At 41.4% G+C, this 26,025-nt stretch overlaps 1 protein-coding gene across 1 annotated transcript in view; it reads left to right on the forward strand.

Moving 5' to 3' along the window:
* The first annotated feature begins 1,504 nt into the window (after positions 1–1,504).
* The window catches only part of LOC140737555 (collagen alpha-1(XXV) chain-like), a 366,450-nt gene continuing 341,929 nt past the window's right edge, over positions 1,505–26,025 (forward strand). Inside the window, exons 1-2 of the mRNA XM_073063997.1 lie at positions 1,505–2,098; positions 2,468–2,540. Of these exons, the coding sequence (XP_072920098.1) occupies positions 1,793–2,098; positions 2,468–2,540 (379 nt within the window). The 5' untranslated portion in view covers positions 1,505–1,792. The remainder of the gene's footprint in view (positions 2,099–2,467; positions 2,541–26,025) is intronic.

A 26,025-nucleotide genomic window follows, 5' to 3' on the forward strand; every position in this document is an offset into this window, starting at 1 on the left:
ACCTTCTTGAGGCATCACTCCTTGAAGGGCTTTTGTCAACTCCCAACGCTCAGCCACTATAAAGAACAGCCCTCCATCAAAAATAGTTGACAGGAGTATAGGAATTATTGGCCACTACTCGTACCTTGGGAGCTGCCTTCTTAGGAAGGCAGACATCAATAATAAACTTCAGAGTCACAATCTATGCTCCTTGTTTAAGATCAAACCCTCAAAACCAGCACAGAGGTATAGTCTACAGGGCAACAGTGATGCCTGTCCTTCTGCAAGTTCCTAACGCAAAGACCTTTTACAGGTGGTAGGTACCTCCATATTCTGAAGAGGTATTACTAACACAATCTGCAAAATTCTCCAAATCCACTGTAAAGCTGAGCAAACCAATGCCAGTCCTCCCCAGGGCCACCATTTTCAACATTACTCAGCACCGACACCGTGTCTTTCACAGGCCCAGCTCCAGACTCTCGAAACGGGTGACTTTACTTTGACCGCCTTCACAGCAAGAGATTTCCCGGTGCACGAGAGGAAAGAGTAGAGGATGTTGCAAATATGCAATATCCTATGGATTTGTGGGAATCCCTGGCCCATTAACTGCTTAGGTACGGGCATTCCGATTGCGATTGAGAACATTTAAGTTGTATTATGAGAACATAGAGATCTCCTCAGCAGCCTTGAAATGACGGGAGATGCGCACCTCCCCACAAACTGCCCAGGGAGGCAGAGGCCTCTTAGTCCTACCCATCAGTCACACCACCACCCCCGAAAAAAACAGGAAGCCAGCGTGTAAAATAAGCACGTGGGTCGCCCTCCGCGTACGCGGGAATAGAAGCATAAGTTCGTATTTCGGGCCGAAACCCTTTAATGAGTATTGGAATGGCAACAGTTCACCCGCTCCCCCCCCCCCGGAGGAATGGAGAAGGAGGGGGTCCTTAGCTAATCCACACTATCTGTGAATAGCTGCTTGTTAAAGAACTTGCTCATCTTATTGTTTAATGATGTACTACTACCTGTGGTCTAACTTGGCCAAGTCAGTCTGTGCGTAGTCTTTTATTGAGGCAGGAGTGGGATGCGGGTGATTTAAGTCAAATCTTGCCCTCCTCTTTGGCGCGTTTCTATCGGGGTATGTCCAGTGCCCTCCGCCAGTTCCACCAGCCGGTATTTTAGCTTCCGCGCTTGGAAATCTGACCAAATGCCGGATTTAACTTTAAATGCTGCCACCCACTAAAAGTCGTCCACGCGGATGTCTCCAGCTTTGCCCCTGAGCCCGAGTTTGCGGTGGGGTGGGAGGGGGCTGTCAGATCCGGGGAGCACGGTACGGGGCGCTGCTCCCCGCACCGGCCAGCCGCGCCGGGGAGGTTCTGCTTGAATATCTAAACAGAATTATGTTAATCAGCCTGCGGCTGCGATCCGGAGCCGTATTTACCGTCTGCGGTCAGTACGCGGCAAACTAGTCCAGAATATTGAATCGCTGGCAAGACGCAGAGAGAGAGAGAGAGAGAGAGAGAGAGAGAGAGAGCGAGGAGCGAGTCAGGAGCCGAACACACCATCCTCACTCAGTTACCGGAGTCACAGGTAGAAGCGGCCACAGCAACAGGTCCATTCACTGAAGCTGACCAGACTAGGGGAACAAGAAGCCCAGTTGACCAGAACCCCATTGGAGAGACTGGGCGAGAGAGAAGCAGAGAGATCTCTCCATATATATTGTGAATTGTCCAGTTGCCACTGAGGATTTATCGGTGTTGATTTCACTCACTGGGGCTTGGTGCTTTGAGAATTGGCTTGCGGTGGAGACCCCAGCATGCCGAAAGCGTCCACGGAGCGGAGTTCCAAGCGTCAGGTTGAAGCAGCCGCGGTGGCTTGGAGCCTGGCGCCGCCGGGGGTCAGGGGCTGCTGGTCCCTCTCCAGCGCCTTGTGGTCCCTGCTGTCGCTGGGCTCGGTGGCTTTCTGCATCTGCCTCAGCGTCAAAACTTCGCAGCTGGAAGAGCGGATCCTCGACCTGGAGAATGTAAAGGGGGCTGCCTTGCTGCCTCCCCTCGACACCGGTTCGGCGGCCGATCGGATGCGAGTGCTCGTCCAGGAGAAGGTGGAGCACCTCCTGAGCCAGGTAGCGGACAGGTCCCGGCGGCGTGCGGCGGCCGATCCCCCATCCGAGTCCCTGGACCGCCCAGCGCGGCTGCTACCGTGCATCGCTCCTGGTCGCTTGCAGAATATCCCAGTGTTAACCAAACGGACAGTGCCGATTTTAGACCCCGTCGGTGACCTGACAAGAGTGGGGAGAGTGTTGCACACCTCCCGCTTGTACTTGCAATTTGCTCGGCAGTTTGACTGCACTAAGCTACTGTGCCACATTGCACTGCCGTTCCTGGTCCTGGCACGCTTCTAAACCCGGTGTGCCGCCATGCTCCCGAACACCTCAAAGAAGACCCCGCTGATCAAGTTGCTGAAAGATGTTACATTGTCCCTTCTCTTCCAGCAGAAATTCCACGAAGACGCAGCAAAACGCAGAACTGTGAGAGAAGCATCAACTGAGTGCAACTGCCCCGCAGGTAGGTACATTTTGCCGCTGATACCTGTTGTGACTCGCGGAAAGCAGATATTTAACTGTGAGCTATCGCTGCTGGCATCAGCGAATGGGCTCGTAACGCATCCCCACTTCCCTGCCCTTCAATTCCACCTGCAATTTAAGTGAGAGAGGCGAAAGTCATGGGGATACGTGAAATATTTCGTCAGCGGTGATCTGAGGTTGCTACTAATATATTAAGAGTAGATATTTCCAGGATTCAGTGTTGCTTTATTATTCCGCGACTATCCATATTCTGCACCATTTACTAATCTGTCATTGGTGTCCTCCTCTTCCCCCACCCTCCGAAGTAGAAATCAGACTTTCTCCCACCCTGGTGATTTGACAGTGTGCGGCCCATTATCTGTGCCTCGGAGGTGCTGGGGCGAAAGAACCATCAACATTTCCTGGATCATATCAGGCATCTTCGGGAACTGCTGTCTTCGGTTTTCACTCTGCAAACATCAAATCCATCATCCTCGGTTTCCCCCGATGTAAGCCTTCCCTGTAAGCCCTCCCACACCGCCAACGACTGTTTCTGTTTCTAGTCCAATATCTTCCTGCTTTAGTGGGTTGAACCCCGTTACAAACAAAACCCTTCTCTGAACTTACCTTGAATACCAAGCCAACCTAATGGTCATCAGACTTCATTAAATTGACTACCCAGCTTCCCTTGTTTGCTCTGATATTGTTCTTGGAGTTTTCTTACCCCGCTCTTCCATCAGTTGCATGGACCACCTCACCTCCAGGCATGTCACTACTTGTTTAAAAAAGTTTCCATTTTGGAAATTATTCAGCTCTAAAGTCCACTTATCCATGGTATTCTTTTCTGCAACTTCAAGGTGGGATCTGTCCATGCAGAGGAATGGGCAAAAAATGTCTGACAAGGACACCTTTCCATAATATTATTGAATTCGAAGTTCACCATCCATACATATGGACATTCCTATGAACGGCAGAAGTATTTTTCTCCCTCCGCTTTTTGTATATTTTTTTTCTGATCAGTCCTGTATTGTTAGTGACATTTGTTACAATACTGTGGGGATGTGGTTACCATGTGTAGTGACTTTTGCGCATTTACACTGCCATCCACCAACTGTGTATAAAAACCTTGCTTCATAAATCTACTTTAAGCTTTTCCCTCTCACTTTACTTCTACGGCTCTAGTATTTGACATTTTCACCCTGAGAAAAAGAACTACTCTCTCTGACCCTCTAATAATTTTGTATATTTCGACCAGGTTTCCCCACCAATACTCCAGGGAAAACAATCCAATTTTGTCTAACGTCTCCTTTTAGCTAATACTCCCTAATCCGGGCAACACCCGTGCGCCTTCTACAAATTCCTGTGAAGCCTCCACATCCTCTCTATAGCCGGGCAACCAGAGCTTCATTTAACACTCTAAATGTGGCCTAAGCAATGTTATATTCAGCTGCTGCATGACTTACAACTTTTATGCTCAGCGTAGTCAAGGCGAGTATCCTGTATGCCTTCTTTATCGTGTCTTCATTTGTGTTGCCCCTTCCATGAGCCACAAACCTGCACTGCAACATCCTTAGGGTCCTGCTACATATTGTACACTTTCCTCTTGCAAGTAACCTTTCAAAATGCATTATCTACACTTGTCAGGGTTAAACTCCATCCATATATTTCCAACTGATCCCTATCCTGCTGTATCATATGACAGCCTTCTTCGTGATCCAGATCTCTACCAATTTTTGTATCACCTTCAAACTTGCTAATTAAACCAGCTACACTTCTATCGAAATCATAAACATATATTACAAACAGCAACGTCCCCAGCCCTGATCCTTGCAGAATGTCACTGGTCACATATCTCTAAGTCAGAATCACAGCCCTCTGCAACTACCCCTGCTTTCAATGACCTAGCCAATTTTGGATTCAGTTCACTGTACCAACAAAGATCTTGAAAAATGTTCAGTATCCATATACACAGCTCTCATACTGTAGCTCAACTCTTGCCAATCATCGTTGACACTTCCTGAAAATGCTCTGTTAAGGTTGTGAGACAGGACTTACCTTGTCCAAAGCCATGCCAAATATTCCTATTATGATTTTCCAAAGGTATTTATATCATTTCCTGAGAATCCTCTCCAATAATTTCCTTATCACTGATGTAACATTCTCTGGCTACTGATCTCAAGCTCAGGGGTCATTAATGTAAGGCCTTAGACTCTTTGAAGTAGTGGAACATGTCACCTCTCAACCACCCACCCTTTTCTGCTCCTGTCCAGTTGAGTGGGAATGCTTTAACCTGGCTCCACTCTCATCCATCCACTCAGAACCAGACTGCAATAGCTCATCCCCAAACTCTCCCTTGCTAACCTCTACTTGTTCCTTCATATTTGCTGGCAACATGCAGCTCTACCCCTCCACCACCTCTCTCATACCCTCCATCACCTGACATTTAGTTGTGGATGAGCTCCATTTTGTTCAAGTAAGACAAGGAAGGACCAAGCTGATTGTGATTCTGGTCACAAGCTTTCTTCCTTCATCTTCATTTCCATTGACCATCTTCTATTCTGCTTGTTGACAAATGTGAAATTAGACAGTTCATGTCATTTGCAATTCGGTCTTGATATAGTCTCCAACTCCACATTCTGATCACTGACTTCCACCTTCAGTATATAACCCCAATTTTAGCAAATGGCCACTACCTGCTGTTGGAATTCTGGTTCATGTGTCTTATCTCCAGACTGAACTATTTTAATGTATCACCAATCACCCATGAATGTATACCCCCAAGGTTTAGTTGCCTGCACCAGTCACCCATCACTGTGTTCTCTGACCTACATTAGTCTCTATTCTGCATTTTAAAATTCACCTCCTCAAGATCACATTTATGAATGGTCTTGGATTATCTGCATATCTTTCTCCTTTCCAGGCCTCTATCTTCCATGAAGCGTTCTCTATCTCCTCTTGCATATCCTCCAGCTCCTTTGTTCCACTTTTGGGTGTCATCTGTCTAGACCCTAAGCACTGATCTTCTCCCCAATACTTTCCTACTCCATCATCTCTCTCTTGATCTGTCCTTGTCTGAGCACACTACTGTGAAATGCACAAGTTTTACTATGTGGAAGGCATGAATACTAGTGCAAACTGAAACTTTAAAAAAGATAATCACTAATACTGGTGTAAAACTCTTTGTCTTTATGAAGAGTCAAGTTATTGACAGTGCGTGTTGGAAATTCAGCTGCATTAGAGCTTCAGACTAGTAATTGAAATGCACATTTGTATCAACAACTTCCACTGAGATCCCCTGTCAGCTGCACAAAAATGGGAAACTTCCCATTTACTGAATTATTACTGACTATTTGTGTGTGGGACATTCAGGATAAAGTAGTAAATTGGATTCAACATTGGCTTCGTGGAAGAAGCCAGAGAGTGGTAGTAGATGGTTGCCTCTCTGACTGCAGACCTGTGACTCGTGGTGTGCTGCCGGGTTCAGAGCTTGGTCCGTTGCTCTTTGTCATCTACAGAATATTAATAATTTTGGATAATTGGGAAATTTGTAGATGACACCGACTGGAGGCAAAGTGGACAGTGAGAAAGGCCAGCAAAGCTTGCAGTGGTATCTGGACCAGCTGGGAAAATGAGCTGAAACACGACAGATGGAATTTAATGCAGACAAGTGTGAAAGTGTTGCACAAACCAGAGTAGGACTTACACAGAGAAAGGCAGGGCACTGAAGAGCAAGGTGGAACAGAGGGATTGGGGAATATAGATCAATAATTCCTTGGAAGTGCCTTTACAGGTAGACAGGGTCATAAAGAGAGTATTCGGCAATTTGGCTTTCATAAGTCAGAGTACTGAGCACAGGAGTTGGGATGTTATGTGGAAGATTTTATATGACATTGGTGGAGCCAGAAATGGAGTATTGTGAGCAATTCTGGTCACCTATCCACAGGAAATATATCAATAGGATTGAAAGAGTGCGGAGAAAGTTTACAAGGGTGTTGCCGACACTTGAGGAATTGAATTATAGGGAACAATTGAATAGGATACGACTTTCTTCCCTGCAACATGGGAGAATGAGTGGAGATTTGATTGATGTATACAAAATTATGAGAGGTATAGACAGCGTAAACACAAGCTGGCTTTTTCCACTGAGGTTGGGTAAGACTAGAACCAGAGGTTGTAGGTTAGGAGTGAGAGGTAAAATATTTAAGGGGAAACTGAGGGGGATCGTGTTCACTCAGAGGGCAGTGTGGGTGTGGAACAAGCTGCTAGCAGAAGTAATGGATGCAGGATTGATTTAAACATTTAAGAGAAGTTTGGATAAGTACATGGCTTACCAAGTTATGAAGGGCTATGGTCTACATGCGGATGGTACTAGGCAGATTAACAGAATGACTCAGACCAGATGGGGCAAAGGGCCCATTTCTGTGCTGTAATCCTCCATGACTCTATAATTATGTTTGTTTGAAAAAGAATTACTAACAATTAATAGATGGTAACTTTAGTGAATATTGTGAGGCTACTGGAAAATGGGATCAAGAATTGTGTAAATTTTATGAAAAGTTATCTTAGACTGCTTGTAATTAATATATTAATATTCTGTATTTTTTGATTTGAAATGCTTTTTAACTTGTATTTTTGTCTTGTTATGTTGTGGAGAATACCTTTATTCCTGAAACACATTTGCGTATAATCCTGCCTAAACAAGCTGTTTCTGTTCCTTCACTATGTCATTTCTGCCTATTACAGTAAAGAAAAAGCTCTTCTGAAACCTGCCCAGGGTGAAAAAAAAAAGTTAAATAAATGATTTATGCTCAGAATATAGAAGGGTATGATTAGGTCAACAAATGATTTGTAGCTCGTCAGATATATTCAGAAAGAACATAATGGTGCCCCAAGGGATTTTTGTACATTATTGGAATAGGACATCAGAATCATGCCTGCCACATTGCTTGCTGTGATTATGGGGCAAACTTAAGGAATATTCTGGCCAAATCCGAACATTTAAAAACAAGTCATGGACACAATATGCATTTCATATTCCTCTGATCTCAGTGATTCAATTCAGTATATTTTATGTTTTTATCGATCTGTTATATGTATCCCAGGTACTATGGTATACAGTTAGATATGTAGACTTATATAGCATAGAAGTAGGGCTTTCAGCCTAACTTATCCATCACGACCAAGGTTCTCCAAGAGTTAGTCCTATTTACCTCTGCCTGGCCCATAGCCTTTCTTATACACATACCTGTCTTTTTTTTAAATGTTGTAATTGGACCTGGAGTGGCAGGGTCGAGATACGTCTCTACCAAAGGAGGTGTAATGTGTTCCTTTCCTCCGCTAGCCTGCAGGTCACCCTTGGGCAAGGTGTAGCACTTGCTTTGCCCTACCACCCAATCAGGGACACGTGAAGCCATGGGAGCAGGTGGTGGATGGTTGTACGAGCAGCTGGTGCAGATCACAAGTCCTGGTTGTGTGACCGCTGGACACCAGGCCGACAACCTCTGAAGAGTATTGATAATGGCTGGGGTCACCCATCTTGTAAAGCCACTGCCCAGAAGAAGTCAATGGCAAACCAGTTCTGTACAAAAGTTTGCCAAAATCATTTGTGGTCATGGAAGGACCACAGTCGCCCATGTCATGCGACCCAACACTAATCAATAAACAAACAAATTGTGCCTGCCTCCGGCACTAGCTCTGGCTGCTCAATGCTTATACTCACCTCCCTCTGTGTGAATATTTGCCTCCAGTGCCTCCTTTAAATCTTTCTCTTCTCAATTTAAACCTTTGTCCTCTAACTTTATACTCACCTACCTTGGGGAAAAACCAGTGGCAATACATTTTATCTATGCCCCTCATCATTTTATAAAACTTCTTAGTATCTGTATTGTTTTTCATAGATCGGACCTTTAGTTTCATTTAATTATATTTGTTTTGTCAAGCCACTGAAGAAGTGCACAATTACCTTTCCTATCACATATTTGTGGTGTAATCGTTGTCCTTTTGTGCTACAAATCAGGTGCCTTTTGTAAAAAGCCGACCACTTAACCGCAGCAGTGGAAGACATTTTTTCCCAAATGATTACTTTTACTTACTACAGGCTCTCAACTTACGGAGAATATTTCACTTCAGATCAAGTTGTGTCCAATCAAGTGCAAAATTTTATTGTTTGCACTTCACTCAAGGTCTACCTTGTTCATACAACAAGCAATGTCAGATTATCTGCATGGTTCTGCAGAGCAGCTCACTTGTTTTTAGTGATAAGTGAGCAGGAAATAAAATTTAAACCATGCTTCACAGACAGACATTTGGAAAGTTGATATGATAGTTGTCTACAGAGTTATATTAATGTATATAGTGAAATAGAAAGTAATAACAGTAAGAGATGAAAAAACAAGGATTATCAGACTTTTTTTAAGTTACTGACTGTTGGCATCAGTCTATGAAACACAGAAAACCTACAGCACAATGCAGGCCCTTTGGCCCACAAACCTGTGCCAAACATGTACTTACTTTAGAAATTACCTAGGGTTACACATAGACCTCTACATTTTCTAAGCTCCATGTACCTATCCAAGAGTCTCTTAAAAGACCCTATCATATCCACCTCCACCACCGTTGCCAGCAGCCCATTCCACGCACTGATCACTCTCTGTGTAAAAAAACTTACCCCTGATGTCTCTTCTGTAACTACTTCCAAGCACTGTGCCCTTTCATGCTAGCCATTTCAGCCCTGGGAAAAAGCCTCTGACTATCCACACGATCAATGCCTCTCATTATCTTATACACCTCGATCAGGTCACCTCTCATTCTCCGTCGCTCCAAGGAGAGAAGGCCAAGTTCACTCAACCTATTCTCATAAGGCATGCTCCGCAATCCAGGCAACATCCTTGTAAATCTCCTCTGGACCCTTTCTATCATTTTGACATCCTTCCTGTAGTGAGGTGACCAGAACTGAGCACAGTACTCCAAGTGGGGTCTGACCAGGGTCCTGAATGGAGAGTGTGTTTCTATTCTTCTGTTTCACAATGACACAATATAACACCAGCATTCACCGCTGATAAAGTGAAAAAAGCAGAAACATTGACCAATCTACTTTGTGCTAGATTGCATGAAGATTTTATGAATATATAGTCTTCTACTTGGCTGAAACGTTAAATGTTGATATTGACATCACTTTGCTACCAGATACAAACAAATTAGAGACGGGCATTAAGGAGGCTATCATATTTCTGCAGCCAGAGTTAGGTAATTTTGTAGTAATGACTGTACAGGAAATTTAAAATAAATCATTTTTGCTGAATAGCCTGTAATTACCCACAGAATTAATGCTATTTCTGTTTCGTTAGCCATCAGTTATGAGGGGCTCTTTGCGAAATGGTTTGGAAACATCTTTAGAAATTGCCTACAGTAATGACTTGTCTGTTGGAGCCTGGTGATTGATGTGTTTCTCTGCAGTCAGGACTGCATGGGGTCTGCAAAGTAGATGCTTATTAAGACCATGTTGCCAATTAAAATAAACATTATATATTCACTTGAAACTTTGATGCACGTACTTTCCTGATATGGATGAAATGCATTGCGCTCATTTATGTCTGTTATAAATCCTGTTCGTCAAGGTTTTATAGTTTAAAATCAATGAAACCCTATGAGCAGCATTGAAACAGTGCACTGTTTGATACTGTGTAGAACTGTGCTTAAAGAAGTGTATGCCGTTCTTAGTTTACACATTGGATTGTTCAGATAATATATTTTAATGTGTAAATGAAGGATACTTTCAACTCATATTTTAATGAAAACAACAGAGAGACTTGTTAATTATACTACAAGAACACTGCTCTGTCCATTCATCAATTCTGTGGATTAAATGATTGTTATGCTGACGACAAGATTGTAATGAACCACTGAATCATTGTCACAGCATAAAAAGTCTTGGTTAATTTTGAATGTGTGTTAGTAAATCAGAAGTCAGATTTCCACTTGATCCCTCAATTGCAGAGTCCAGTTTCCATTTGTTTTATGTCATTAGCACTGTATTCTATGTTTGGATTCCAGTGATGTGATTAAGACATACTCTTTCTTTTAGAATTATATTAATATACGGTAATTTTTGGTCATCAACCTATCTATATAAATTGGACATCTAAGCTCCCAGGAAGGAAGATGTATATAAAAGTACACACAATAATATTTATTAGTGCTGTCTCTGAATCACAGGTAGTCATGGGGCTCCGTGCTAAGAGTTCACACTAATAGTTCTGGATTAAATGAGCCTAGCTGAAGGCCAGCCAGTCTCGGAGCAAGCAGTTGGCAAAACTTTCTGAGGGATGGGAATGAAACAATGTTATTAAGATGTGCAGCTTAATCAACGATAATCATAATGGAGTTTTTAGAGGACGGTCAGATCTGACAATCATGAGTGAATGGTTTGAGGAGATAACAGTGTTGCATGGGTGATAGAGGGGGGAAGAAAGTTTAGAGGTTTAGGAATTAATAGACTGGATAAATGAGCACAGAAGTTGCAAATGGAATTAATTCGGAGGAGAACAAGTAATGTATTTGGGGAGAGCAAACTAGATAAGGGATCTTGTGCTAAATAAAAGGATTTTAACTAATGTAAAGGAAGATTCTTGAAGTACATGTTCACAAATCCCCCAAATCAAGTTGGTTATAGTGTTAACTATATATATATAGTGTTAACACAGAAGGTGAGCCTTTTGTTGATCAAGCTTGCAATGATTATACAAGATACTGCTTAGACCATAGTTCTGGTCATCACCTCACAGGGGACATTTGCAGGCACTAGAAAATCACAGTCCAGGTTTACAAAGATATAACTAGTACTGGAGAGATACAATTAGGAAGAAAGATTGCTCTAGAGATAACAAATCTAGTCTAGAAAAAGGAGAATGAGAGGGTATTTAAATGAGAGTATAAAACTATGTGAGATCCAGGCAAAACAAACAGTAAAGAACTATTGCCACAAATAATCTGCCCAGGAACTCCACAGGTGGAGCAGCATCTTTGAGAGGAAAAGAATACTGCAGCAATTCCTTTCTTCCCCCCCCCCCCCCCCACAGATAATTCTCAACCTATTGAGTTGCTCCAGCAGATTGCTTGCTGCTCCACGTTCCAGCATCTGCGGTCTTTTGTGTCTCTAATAAAGAACTCTTTCCTTCAGTGGAGAAGTCAGCAATCAGGGAGCATTGCTTGAAGTTAATTGATAGAAGAAATTAAGGAGACTGAGAAAAACTAATTCAATTTTTTGAGCAGCAGGAGCTGGAGTTCACAGCTTGAAAGGGAAAGAAGCCCTTAAACATTTGAAGGGTACCTGGATAAACACTGTCAGACCCATAACCTGGAGGACCAACTTAATGTCCATCTTTGGTCAACAGGAAAGCAGTAGGTCAATGTACATTCTTCTGTGATTTTGTACTCTATGGTTCAGTTGTTTGCATTCAAAATATGAGAAAAATGGATTTGGAGTTAGGAGAAACAAGGTGTGATTAATGAATCATTGAAAAGAACCATATGCTGGTATCTTCACATCTGCACAGATGGGCTTCTCCCAAGTGAGTTACCAGTGGAAAGGTGCAATCAGTGTGCACATAGCGAGTGGCAAATATGGCCAGCTGTGGCCTCATTCCTACTACCTCTGCCTCCTCTTGTGCACAATGCAATACTTTGTTCACTAGCAGCCACCTTATTTGTTATCCCTTTGATTTAATCAGAAAAACGTTTTGAGGATTCCAACACTCTCAGACTCACAGCTGACCTGATAAGTTTTTCTCTGCCATTTTTACCACGTCTCATCTTTATATTACAGGAGTTCCAGACAGTGTGCTTGGCTCCTAATATCCTCTGGATCAACATGGCAATGTTGTTCGCATCCTAAAAATAATTAAAAACTAAGTGGAGATCTCTGTTGCTTATTATTGGGGTGTCATGGGGGGAGCAATTCTGTTGACATAACATGCTGAATCTGTAGAGGAACTCAACGAGTCAGGCAGCATCTGTGATGGGAAACAGACAGTCCATGTAATCTGGAGTAGCAGAACTGATGCATGGTTTCAATCTGAAATGTCAACAGCCCTTCCTCCCCCACCCACAGATGTTGCTCGGCCAGCCCAGTTCCTCCAGCAACTGTTTTTCTGTTCGTCATTAGCTGTGCCTGATATATTGAGGTCTACAGTAACTCAATGCCTTGGGTGAGTTTTGTTTCTGGGAGGGAGTGACAATTGAGATCTTCCACCGATATGCCTCATAATGATTGAGGTAAGGCCAGTGGTCAAAGCGAGTCTGACAACAAAGTCTGCAACAGTTATGCCCAATACCAGCTGTTAGTGAGCATTCAACAGCTCTACAACTGCTCTCAAAGGCAGCAATCATACAGTAATGGCAGAATCAAGAATTAAGAGAAATGTCCCTCGCAGCATAAAATATTTATTATAACCATCTAAGTGGGTTGCCAATTGTATGAGAGGATGTTAGAATGCCAACCTTTTGGCTGGCATTGACATTTCAAATTCCATTACTTTTGAGAAGTGTTTTTTAACTTTAGGTCAATATAAATCATCAAGTAAGTCCACCAACTAATGTATTCAGGCAGTGTTACAGACTGGAGATGCTGGAATATGGAGCGAAGTTCTCAATGGGTCAGACTGTGTCACTAGAGGGAAATGGATCCATCAACAGGATGTTTATCCAATGCTACAGAAGGTTTCAAAAATATTTCTCTCAACATTTAAGAATGGCACATAGCGTGGTTTGATTCATGCAGGTGAAAGTGTTTTACTGTAAAGAGGAATAGTTTAATGAATGATGGTTAATCCAGCTCAAAAAATATGAAGATATGACTTTTACAAAATTAAACTTTCTGGTTACATTTGATTCTGAGCACCAAAACTAGTTACAGCTTCTTGGAAGAGTCACAGATGGGTGGAATCGGAGCATGATTTGCCCTAACATACTTAAAATGTTGTGATCTTTAATGTACTTGCTTGGCTGGCTTTGGTGTAGTACATTGCCGCTACATTAAATCTGGTCTTGGTTTGATAATGAGTCTGAAATTTATGGCACAACTTTTCCTTAAGCAGACTTTTAGATGTTATAGATATATTTTAGAAGCAGACTTTTAGATAGCCCCTGTGGCTATTCATAATGTAAATTCATTTTTTTGTTATTCTTGGATGTTGCCTTCTTGAGCCAACCTAGTTGGTGTGGTTTTTGCACTGTTGGGTAAGGAACTCTAGGGTTTTGCTCTGTCAATGATGAGGATTTGGCAATACTTTCCAAGTCAGCATGGTATGTGTCTTAAGTGTGAAGTTGTAGGTGGTGACATTTCTAAGTGATGTCATAGGTCTAATTTGTTGCAGAAATTAAGGAGTTGGGAGGTACGTTCAGTTGTTGCAATGCATCTTGTGAGTGGTCCACACTGCAGCCTTTGAGTGCCAGTGTTGGACTGAGTGAATGTTTAAAGCTGTGTATTCTAACAAGCATATTATTTAAAAATGCAAACATGAGGAAATCTGCTGATGCTGGAAATTCAGGCAACACACACAAAATGCTGATGGAACGCAGCAGGCCAGGCAGCATCTATGATATATAAATACATAGATGCATAGATGCTGCCTGCCTGCTGTTTTCCACCAGCACTTTGTGTGTATTGCAAGCACATTATTTACTAGTTTATGAAGTGGAGCAACTTGATAGTTATTGGACGCCTTCTCATCTAGATAAATGGAGAGTATTAGATTGTTCTACAGATTTATGCCTTGAAAATAGTGGCAAGGCTCTGAGGAGTCATGATGAAGTTGAGTGGAAGGTCGCTTCTCATCTTTAAAGGTACCATACTACCTCAACACAGCTCAGGCAGCCTGTTTAGGCCTGTTAAAGTTTTAGTTGATGGTGACCCAGGGTTGTTGATGGTGGTTATGAGAATGGTAAATTGAAGAGGAATGGCTTTCTAACTTTGGAAATGGTCATTACCTGGTTTGGGATTTGAATGACAGTTCAGTAACCTGGTTGGCTGAAATTCAGTAGTGATGTTGGTATGCTAGATGGATCCTGATGATGTGTTCATTTGATCATGTTTGTGACCTCTGCATCCATGTCTTAAACCATGTCACTCATGTCAAACTCAAAACAGCCTCTTCCCTCTTATAAACCTCCCGTACCCAGAAGAGCCCACTTTTGTTCCTTCCTTTCTCCTACTCTCTGTCCCTCCTTTCTTTTTTCCTTCTTTTCCTCATTCCTTCCTTCCTTGCTCCACCTCAAAAATCAGGTTGTCCAGGCTATGATCTGACAATCAGGATGCTTGCAAATTACCGTGTGCAAAAATCTTTGTCTGAAAGCTCCTGTGAAATTTGCAGTTGCAAGCATTTCTCTTGCAAGAAGTATGGGGCTGGTTTTAATCCTTGCTCTGTTACTGAATGTGGTGTTTACCACAACTACGGCTGAACTCCAATGTGGGAAAAAGGCAAGTAACAGTCTTGCTGCTAAATTCATTGTAATGAGCTGGCATCACAGATTTCATGCATTGAATGCAATGGGTCAAGAGGTCTTGGTTACAATTAGTCACAATATAACCTCTGCACTTATTTTTGTGGTTTATGCATTCTGACCCTGATGATACTCTTGCATTCTCAGTTTGTGAATAAGCACTTTGTTATATGATTAAGTTTTCCCACCTAATTACTTGCAGAGAAAGACAGGGTAGGCTGATGGGACGATTGCATGATTTCCATATCCCATAACCTTCAGGTGTTTAATTGTGACTCAAAAAGTGGCTCCACAGAAAGTAGCAAATCTGTGTAGACATGCCATGGCTTGGCAAGGCCACAGTAACGCCAAAAACATTGCAACTTGGATTTAACTCATGCAGTGGAATGTATGATATCATCTTCTGGAGATGACTAACCAGACATTTCCCCTTTCTTTGAATTTCCACAAACCTCCTTTGTAGTGTTGTGTTGGGCTATATACCATACTGTTCTATCTATAGTACCACGGTGCTACACCACCATATATCATTATTGTCCAGTAACCCTACCAGTCTGTTTCTTTTGTTTTCAAGCACATTTTGAGATCACTATTGTAGGACCATGTAGGAAAGTTATGAACAATTATTAAAGAAAGTAACAAATTCATGGTACATTTAACAAGTAATATATTATTATAATAAAGAATATAAAACATTTACAAGCAATAACTTAGATTTATCCCCAAATTTCTCTTACTTCTCTATTGGGACAGAATATAGTTGGCAAATGATTATTGATTGTTTAAATACCACAGTTCATTCATATGATTTCACACAAACTTCTAAGATTAGATAGGATCACACTGCATTTCAGGGAATTCAGAAAATATCACAACAAAACTAGATGACTTCCTCCCCCACTGATATAAATATATCCTCGGGACGTAGTTCTGTATGATAATCAAATTACTAACTGTAATAAGATTTTATATAACAGTTAATAACTCCTTATGTCTCCATTGATAAACTTTAAGTCTTATTTACTTTTATTTGTAATTATTGCTGATCTGGGCAAATTCTTCTTGAACTTGAGGCAGACTGAAGTTGTGAAACCGCACTGAGTTCACGGTTGTATTTAGAACATACTATATAGTTGTTAAATGTTTCCAGATCCCTAAACCATAAATTATTTATTCCCAATCTTTTGAAATTTTGCTTAACTTGTTCATTAAGCTAACAGTCTGGCACTACTTTTGATCTGGAAAGTTGAATAATTGATACAACTAAGGTTAACAAGCAACACAATTAAATAGGAGAAACTGATCAAACCAACAAGAAAGGCATCACTCGGGAACAGAATTTATCCTTTGATAGTCTTGACTGTTTCATATTATATCATATTGTATGCTAACTATGTAAGGACAGAGTACCCACAATATGGGAGAGCTCACAGTGGATTTACTTATTTTAAGAAAGCTTGTTATAATAACTTGTTGTAAATAAATTCTGGAATGTTTTGTTGGTACAGTTGTTATGGGTGTTCCTAGTTGACTTGCTTTTCCTGTGTGACCATTTTTCCTGTTTACATGAAATGGGTAAAATGATAATAAGTGGAGTCATGTGATCATTGAGTAGCAACAGTTGCCAATTGTCAGTGATTGCAAATAATTAGCTTTTTGGTTAACATGACAGGAGACAAGTGGGCGACATCACAAAGAAATAACCAAAAATGATTCCTCTCTAAGTTTTTTTGTGTCTGAACGGGGAAGGCAGCTCTTAGCACTGGATTCAGGTTAGAGCTGCCCAGGATATTGTCCTTCATTGTTCCACTGGAGCAGATTGCTGTGCAGGATTAAGGTGAGCATTTAATCATCTTTTAATTGGGTTTATCAAAATACTTTAAAATATTTTGAAGTACTTATACAGAGTCATAGAAGAGTACCGCGCAGAAACAGACCCTTCTAGTCCATGACAAGCCATTTAAACTGCCTACTCCCATTGACCTGCAACGGGACCATAGCCCTATCATCAACGTGCCTATCCAAACTCCTATTAACTGTTGAAATCGAGCTCGCATGCACCACTTGCAGGGTAGCTCATTCCACTGTCTCACGACCCTGTGAGTGAAGACATTTACTCTCATGTACCCCTTAAGTTTTTACCTTTCACCCTTGGCCAATGACCTCCAGTTGCAATCTCACTCAACCTCAATGAAAAAAGCCAGCTTGCATTTACCCTATTTATACCCTTCATTAATTCTGTATATCTCTATCAAATCGCCTCTCAATCTTCTACATTCCAAGGAATAACGTTCTAATCTATTCAATTGTTCCTCATAACTCCAGTCCTAACAACACCATGTAAATTTTCAACCGTAATTATATCTTTCTTGTAGGTACGTGCCCAAAGCTGCACACAATACTCCACATTAGGCCTCACCAATGTCGAAAACAACTTCGACATAGTGTGTGTGTGTGTGTGTGTGTGTGTGTGTGTGTGTGTGTGTGTGTGTGTGTGTGTGTGTGTGTGTGTGTGTGTGTGTGTGTGTGTGTGTGTGTGTGTGTGTGTGTGTGTGTGTGTGGTTTTTGATTGTATCTAAATCCAGAAAAAATTGTTATGCTTTGATAGTCTTGATAATCATTTAAGAAAGCATTTGAAAGTGACATGCAGAGATGGGGTTTTAACCTAGCTGGCTGTTGAAGCTTTACGTGTTTTCATGGGTGTGACTTATTCTGACCCCACCCCCATTTCCCTCAGTTGCACTCACACCAGTACTGGGACCTAGGAATAAGAGTGAGAAATATTGAAATTTAGTTCTCAGTCTTAAGCTGTCATGTCCATTAAAACAGAAGGAGCAAACCACAGGATCCTGATAGCATTCCATTCACAAAATGATGCCTTGGATTCCCAAAGCTATTTCCCAGAAGAGGGGTAGTAAACACAAGAGTACCAGAGGGAGTTGTGTCCACTTCAGAAAAGCGTGCAGGATCTGCTCTTGCTGTTGTCGAGGAGGCAGATGTGTTTGTGGAACCCCGTGAGATAAAGAGAACAATTAGCTCTGTTTCTCACCTGTACCCTGAAATATTGAAAAGCACAGTGAAATATGTTGTTTTGTGTCAAATCAAATCAGTGAGGATTGTGATAGGCAGCACACAAGTGTCGTTACATTTCTAGTGCCAATATATCATCACTAACCCTCTGTCTTTGGACTGTGGGAGGAAACTGGTGAAAATTTATAGGCAGTGGTGGAATTGAACCCAGGTCACTGGCATCACAATAGTGGGACTCTAGCCATTGCACTACCCTGCTGCCTGCAAGACTCACCCCCTGGCTTGAATCCCCCATGATCATCTTCCAATCATTGGAGCACGCTGATGCTACTTCCTCCAGCACTGACCAGTTCTTCACCTTCATCAGCAACATCCTCATAGTCTTACATACTGAGGATCTGCAAATCCTTCCACGTGTTGTGAATGACAGAACCACACAAGTCTCCCGGATCTTCCCGTTCTCCATTCTCTGGGGTCAGCAAGCGGGAGGGCTTGGACCAGCCTCTGACTCTGGAGGAGCTGATGAAGTCATTCCCAGAGGTGACAGCTTACCAGCTGGGTCCTACTGAGATGCTTTAGCATGGAGGCATGTCAGAACCCATGATAAAGGGCAAGCAGATGGGGGACATCAGGAAATGGAAACCTACCTCACTGTTGGATTTGATTACTTGATCCTGTCTAATGTCACTGCCAATTGGGTCAGGTCTCCTCCGGGACACATGATCCTTGTGGACCAAGCCCCAGCTGTACCTGGCTGGAAAAGTTTTGGCAGCCTGGGATGCTATTCCCTATGTGCTACATGGCTAGGACAACTTCCTGGCCAGCCTGGACCAAGAGGAGGCCTTTTTATAGACTATCATGCACATGCTCTCCAGCCATGAGCTGTGGAGAGGGAGTCTGGGATTGGATCAAACTACTCCACGCAGACGTCAGTTGTCCAAATTAATGGGCAGTAGAAAGCTTCCCCATTGAATGAGGAGCCATCAAGGCTGCCTGCTTTCCTCTCTTTTGTTCATTTCATGTTTGGAGCCCTTCTCTGGATCTCCCAGGAGGGACAAGGGGATGATGACCTCGTGGTGGGAGAAAGAGACCAAAGCATTTCTATAAGTGGATGACGCTGTGGAGATTCCAGACCTGTCTGCAGATTGATTTGCATCTACACTCAGGAGCTTTCCTTGGTGGTGTAGACCATTCAGGTGTGGTCCTTCTCCAAATCCTCTGACATTGCAGTCACCCAAGCCAGTCTTCATTTCATCTGGAGATAAGGATGGAATGCATATGCCGGTCTTTAATGTACAACTCTCAAGAGAAAGGGGAGAAATACCTTCCCAAAATTGCCTTATCCTACTGGCCAGCTTTGTGTGTGGCCACATCAAACTGTGCTTGGCACACAAGTATTAGAAAACACCAGGTGTCACTGACTACTGAGATGCTACCTGTCTTTGGTGCCACAATGAATGACTAGTCATTGACCGGAATTTCATCAGTCAGATCAAACTTGGGGTGGAGTACAAGTTTAGTAACAGAATTCTTAGCAGTGTGGAGGATCAGAAGAATCTTGGGGTTTGTGTCTATAGATGCATCAACGTCACCATGCAAGTTGATAGGGCGGTTAAAGGTGTGCTGGCCTTAGTATGGGACTGAGTTCAAGGGCCATGAGATAACATTGCAGCTCAATAAATCTCTGGTTAGACCAGACTTGGAATATTGTGCTCAGTTCTTGTCACCTCATTATAGGAAGGATGTTGAATCTTTAGAGAGGAAATTTACCAGGATGATGACTGGAGTAGAGAGCGTGCCATTAGATGAGTGGTTACACAAGTGCGGGCTTTTTTCTTTGGAATGATGGGGGATGAGAGGTGAGTTGATCAAGGTATAACGTGTGTGTGTGTGTGTGTGTGTGTGTGTGTGTGTGTGTGTGTGTGTGTGTGTGTGTGTGTGTGTGTGTGTGTGTGTGTGTGTGTGTGTGTGTGTGTGTGTGTGTGTGTGTGTGTGTGTGTGTGTGTCTGTATATACGCACATATACACATACATACATAGATATTATGAGAGGAATAGATAGATTGGGCAGCCAGCACCTTTTTCTCAGGGCATTAAAGGCTAATACCAGAGGACATTCATTGAAGGTGAGTAGAGGAAAGTCTGGGAAGATGTCAGAAGTCGTTTTCTTTTTACATGGAGAGTGGTAGCTGTCTGAAATGCACTGCCAGGTACACTAAATGAGCAGTCATTTTCATTAGAACCTCAGTAACTCACTCATTGTCACTGTAGAAGAATAATTCCTTCTCTTCTGCTATCTCATTCAAAATGTTGTCACCACCTACATACGCAAACCCATCACCCAGTCAGAATTTGCCGAACTAACTTCCTGTATTTGTATTTTGATTAGATATTGTATTTAGGGGAAGATTCACTTTGCAATATTCAGAAACACTTGTTGTGGCTGCTTCCACCAGCCCAGGGCAGGTAACCTCAAAGGACCATGCCTCCAAACAATATCAGCACCGTGCAGCTTTAAAATATAAGCAAGAGTCTTTCAGAACTTAATGCATGACTATAAAAGGATCTTTCTCGACAGCAGACTCGGAATCAGTGAATACATCTGGATTGCTTGGTTTCAGTCTAATGGAATGTGATGGTTACTTGGGGGGGGGGGGGGGGTGAATTGCCAAGTTCGGAACATTGATTCCTATCATTTGAAATGGCCCAGAGGCGCAATAATCCTGAGAGAGCACACAAAATATAGTGCAAAAATTACTGCTGTGGCCAAGTCCTTCTGTCAGATAGAGAAAGAATAGCTTGAGATTTGTGGCTGCTAGACACTGAATCTCCCTGGTGAATGAAAGACAAGAAAATCTGCAGATTCTGGAAATTCAAGCAATGCACACAAAATGCTGGGGGAACTCAGCAGGCCAGGCAGCATCTATGGAAAAAGTAAAAGAGTTGGCGTTTCAGGCCGAGACCCTTCAACAGGGGTCTCTTCATCAAATCCTGACCAGGAGTCTCAGTCTGAAACGTCTTTTCCACAGATGCTGCCTGGCCTGCTGAGTTCCTCCAGCATTTCGTGTGTGCTGACGACAGAAATTCGGACATCAGCGGACAAGTGCGTGTTTATAGACTGACTTTTAACAGCCAGTTATGTCTCTATGCTTGGATGCAAACAAACCAAAAGAAATGAGACAATGTGTTCAAAACCAGTAATATTAACAGTAAATTATAACAAGACGGCATTTTTGAGTAACTTGCAGTTTGTATGATTGCTGCTTTCTTGTGGTATCAAGGCAGATGTTTTTCATGCCCTGAGTAGTGCATATGGAATAAATTATGTAATTAACTGAACAAATAGGTTATACCAGTGAAAATTCCATTAATTAATACAATAAGTAACAAGGCATCCAGTAATGAACAGTAAAGCCTATTGAAAATAACATTGAGAACATCTAAGTTTTTCATGATTCCTTTATGGGCTTCCGAGTTTATATGTTTGAGCTTCCTGCGGTTCACTCTGCTTATCATTTGGATGTTCCCCTCTAACCATCAAATAGGATTAGGTGTGGAATGCCTTGTGAAAGTGGAGAATGTTGACTTCTCTTTGTTTCTTGGATGGTTTCAAAGCGTTGACTCTGAACGTTGGGAGCACCCCCAAAAGGATAAAGGGTGTTTACTTTGGGAAGCAAAGGTTGCAGTGAAAAGTGGACCCAAACATGTACTTGAAAAATGTAATAGTGGGTGTGATTGGTCATGTTCTTTTACAATAGCAAATGGTGAGGTGTAGCTTAAACATGCTCTTAGATTGCCTGACTCCCAGTTGTTAGCTCTGTCCAATAAGAACTTGATTGGAGATACCTAGGGTGAGGTTGGTCCTCATCCTACTATTGGCAGAATGCCACCTCTTGATCAGGCTGATCTTCCAATGTGTAATACCAACACTATCCAAAATCAAAGAGGACTTCAATGGAGTAACCAAACAGGTCAGACTAATAACGAGAGCTCAGTTGCATTATCTTGAGCCAGGCAAGCCAACCTCCAACCATTTTCGATAAGATTGGTACTTCCCACATCTTAAATGAACATTGCAATCTGAGGCAAGGTATAGCAAGAAAATTATCTTAATAATTTAAATACTTATAACAAAGATCACCAAGAGAGTGGAATCTTCTGCCGCCAGACTTGCGCAGTATTTCTGACATTAATATTTTTAAAGATAGACTCAATCAAAATCAGTTTAGGAGATTTAGTCAAAAAAGCTCACTTTACAATTTAACTCTCATGCCGTTCACACCGACTGTGCGTTATAACAGCCGTCCGGCAGTGCTTGCTCAGTACCAAGCAGAAGCAAAAGAAACCAAAAATAATTGTCGAGAAACCAGCCCACATATAATGCAGATCTTGAGATATCACAAATATTCAGTATAGGGTCTTTTGTTGCTACACTAACACTGACAAATATTTTATATCCTGCTTGCATTTGGCTGTTTTGAGAGCTATGCAGGAAGCATTAGTCTGATCAGTAAATCTACTGCTGCAACTGAACTTGGCCAAGTTCGTCACTGAACACAATGACTCACATGAAGATGTCAATGAGAATTCTGTTAATATTGCTATTGCAAGGTATTCAGACAGTTGAAAGCTTCAGGAATAGAATTCTAGAGTTTCAGAGCATTATTGTTTGGATTTTTATGCTTTCATCCAGTCACTTACAGATCTATTTCAATTTTTTTTTCTAATTCAGCTCTTAAGTTGACAAGTTTTTGCCTCCAAATTGAGCTGCTTTGTAAATTGTCAATTGCATTCCAAAATTATCCAAATCAGTTCACTGCAACATAGCTTGTCTAATGCTACACTGCCTGCATACTTGATGACTTTTGCATTTTATTTAAATTACCTGAACTTAGTGAATCGTAAGGAAAATTGTCTAGTCATTTAACCAATGATGCTCAAAACTTGCATTGGAAAGGTCTAATTATCAGTCTTTTCAGGAGTTTCAATATCCATCATGTGCTTTTTTCAGTTTGGGAAATTTTTAAAAGTGCTATTTTCAGCATCATATTTGAATACTTCCAGTTTGATTTCAAAGGCTTTAAATTATAAAACATAACATCAAGTGCTTGCAGATCCCTGTAATTTTGTGTTCAAGTCATTTAAATGTGAGAAGAAATCTGCTTAAAAGCAACAATCTACAAATCCACATGTCATATAATTCTTAGCAAGAAAAATGTTCATTCATCAAAAACAGATGAATTTCATCCAAACATTCAACAAATCATTTAAGGACAGAACCTCTCTAAAACCAGTGAACATTGTTGTACATAAGTAGTCCTGAATACAGCAAATTCACTTCACTCAGTAAATCTTGAAATAGTCTTTTTTTCAAAGCACATCCAAAAATAAATTTAATTGCCTCGGTTACAATTTTCATCACTTCTTCAAGTTCCTTTAGGTCAGAATTTTCAAACAAAGCCTTCTTGTGCGCTACACAATGGAACCTGTCATTAGATGGGCGACATATTTAGCAAACAGATTGAAAAAATCTACCTCTTGCTGATCGTGCTGATGTAACCACATCAGCTGTCACAGAAATTACTATTGAAATGTTGACTTGTTGACCAAGCATTTTATTTTACATATTTCAACCCCTGGGGTGTGTTCAGGTAATGTTACCAAGTTAACCAGTACTTTGTGTATTTCATTGCTCCTATAAAATCCAGCATTAATGGCTAGCCTAGCTCTTGATGCAACATCAGTGTTCTCATCAAAGCGAGTGGAAAGAAATCTACTGTAAAAAAAAATCTTTTTGTTAGTTGTTCCACTATGTTTGTTCCCAACGTTAGTATTTTATCTTTTACTATGTTTCTGCTCACTGTCAAATCCTTAATGCGGTTCTAGAAACCATCAAAAGAAAGGAGCAAACTCTAGCCATGATCCTTTAACATATTCCCCATCATTGAGTAGCCTTCATTAATAATCTTCGGAAATCTCAAAACCAGCAGCAACTACATTGGAACTACTTGGAATAAATTTCATCAAAATATTTGACTGCATATTTTTGTTGCTAAATCTTTGAGAAATGTGTCCTTTTTGTTCTCACTTGCTTTTGTCACAAAGCCATTTATGAACAGTTTCATAATGCCACTTTACCGAGGAAGGATGCACATCACTGTTTCAGGACACAGGTGCATATGCTTTATCGCCCTTTTTAACTACACCAAATCTTTCACAGTGCCACTCTTGAAAATCTCTGCTGCTTCTCCCATCATTTGAATATTTTTTGTTTCTTTCCTGGTGCGTCTAACATCCTGAAGATGCTGAAAAGAAAAGAAAAACACAAGTTTAAAATACCTCACCAATAAATGTAAATAACATAGTTTTACTAAGATAAATAAAATATTCATTTAGTTTTAAACCACATACAGTATTTACCATCTTATCATTAAATATCCAGTGATCACTCACCAATAACAGAGAAAAAATCTAAACAAATCTAAACACCAATAACAGAGAAAAAATCTAATCTAACCAGTGCCAACAGGTCCATAAGTTAACAATGCAGATATCAATATGTACACCAGGTCTGCAAGGATTTCAAAATGCATCATCCAATATTGTATGTTCCCCCAACTATCTAACTGGTACCAAGCTAGTGAGATATATTTCCTGTGAAAACATCTCACAGTTCTTGGGTTGTAGAAGAATGATTTGCTGGGTCATTTGGCAGAGAAGATAATCACTATTTTATTATGGATGGGGCTTATAGAATCGAGAGCAGCACTGCATGCCAACAAAATGTTTGCACATGCTGCCTTGGGCCATCCCAGGCTTCTGGTGTCCTGCAAGTCATCATTTCTTTCTATGCTTGCAGAATAACAGTGGAAAACCCTCAATAAACTTAAGAGATGACTGTGCCCACTTACAAATCTCATTATAAATCTAGCATTAAAATAAATTTGATGTTAACATTGTAAGCAGAACTGAACATTGTTTTCACCTTCTCACTTCCAGCTGTTTGAGGTTTCTAGTTACTGTTACCTACAGCTTTCTTCTTCTGCTTTATGTTTGGTGCCTGACCCAGTGGTCAGGAGCCGAACGCAGTCCAGCAGAAAAATACTTAGTCCTAATTCTAGCACATCCTCAAATCTAATTTGCCTTGCTAACAAATAATGATTTCTATTCAACCAACACACACACAATGCTGGAGGAATTCAGCAGACCAGGCAGCATTTACGGAAAAGAGTACAGTCGACGTTTAGGGCCGAGACCCTTTAGCAGGACCTGTTGGAGGGTCTTGGCCCGAAACTTTGTACTTTTTTCCATAGATGCTGCCTAGCCCGCTGAGTTGCTCCAGCATCTTGTGTGTGTTGCCTGGATTTCCAGCGTCTGCAGATTTTCTCTTGTTAATAATTTCGACTTGTTTCAAAGCTACCCAATTAATTATGTTATAGCTCTTTTTTGAGCTGAGCTGCACTGCAAAATTCAACAACTTCCTGTGATCCCAGGGAATTCCAGTGTCCTGCTTCTTTATCCTGGAAATTGGCTGAAAATATTTGGCTGTTGAACTTTCTGTCATAATTTGTTTGACCTTTATGTGAGAAAAGAACATTGCCAAAATAGTCAGCTCCATTCAGTAGTGTAAAATTTTTCCGGTCTATTTTATGCTACCCGCCAGAGACGAGTTTCTAGGAACAGATATTTATCTTTCATCGGTATATTCAAATGTCAAATGAATTCATTTAGATTCAAACAACAAAATTTATGGATGGCGAGTGAAGATCCAGCTAATGTGTTAAGTGATATTGTGCTTTAAGTGACTATTTTGACTGCTACAAAATATTCTTTCCAGTTCAATAAATAAGGATAATGGTTGTTTTCTACAGTGACACAGGCATTTCATCTCTTCGGACTGAACATGCTTTAAATACTTTGAACTTTTTGACCTAGCTGGGATATATGCAATAAAGGAC

Source organism: Hemitrygon akajei, chromosome 13 (genome assembly GCF_048418815.1).
Source record: "Hemitrygon akajei chromosome 13, sHemAka1.3, whole genome shotgun sequence".
Taxonomy (NCBI): Eukaryota; Metazoa; Chordata; class Chondrichthyes; order Myliobatiformes; family Dasyatidae; genus Hemitrygon; species Hemitrygon akajei.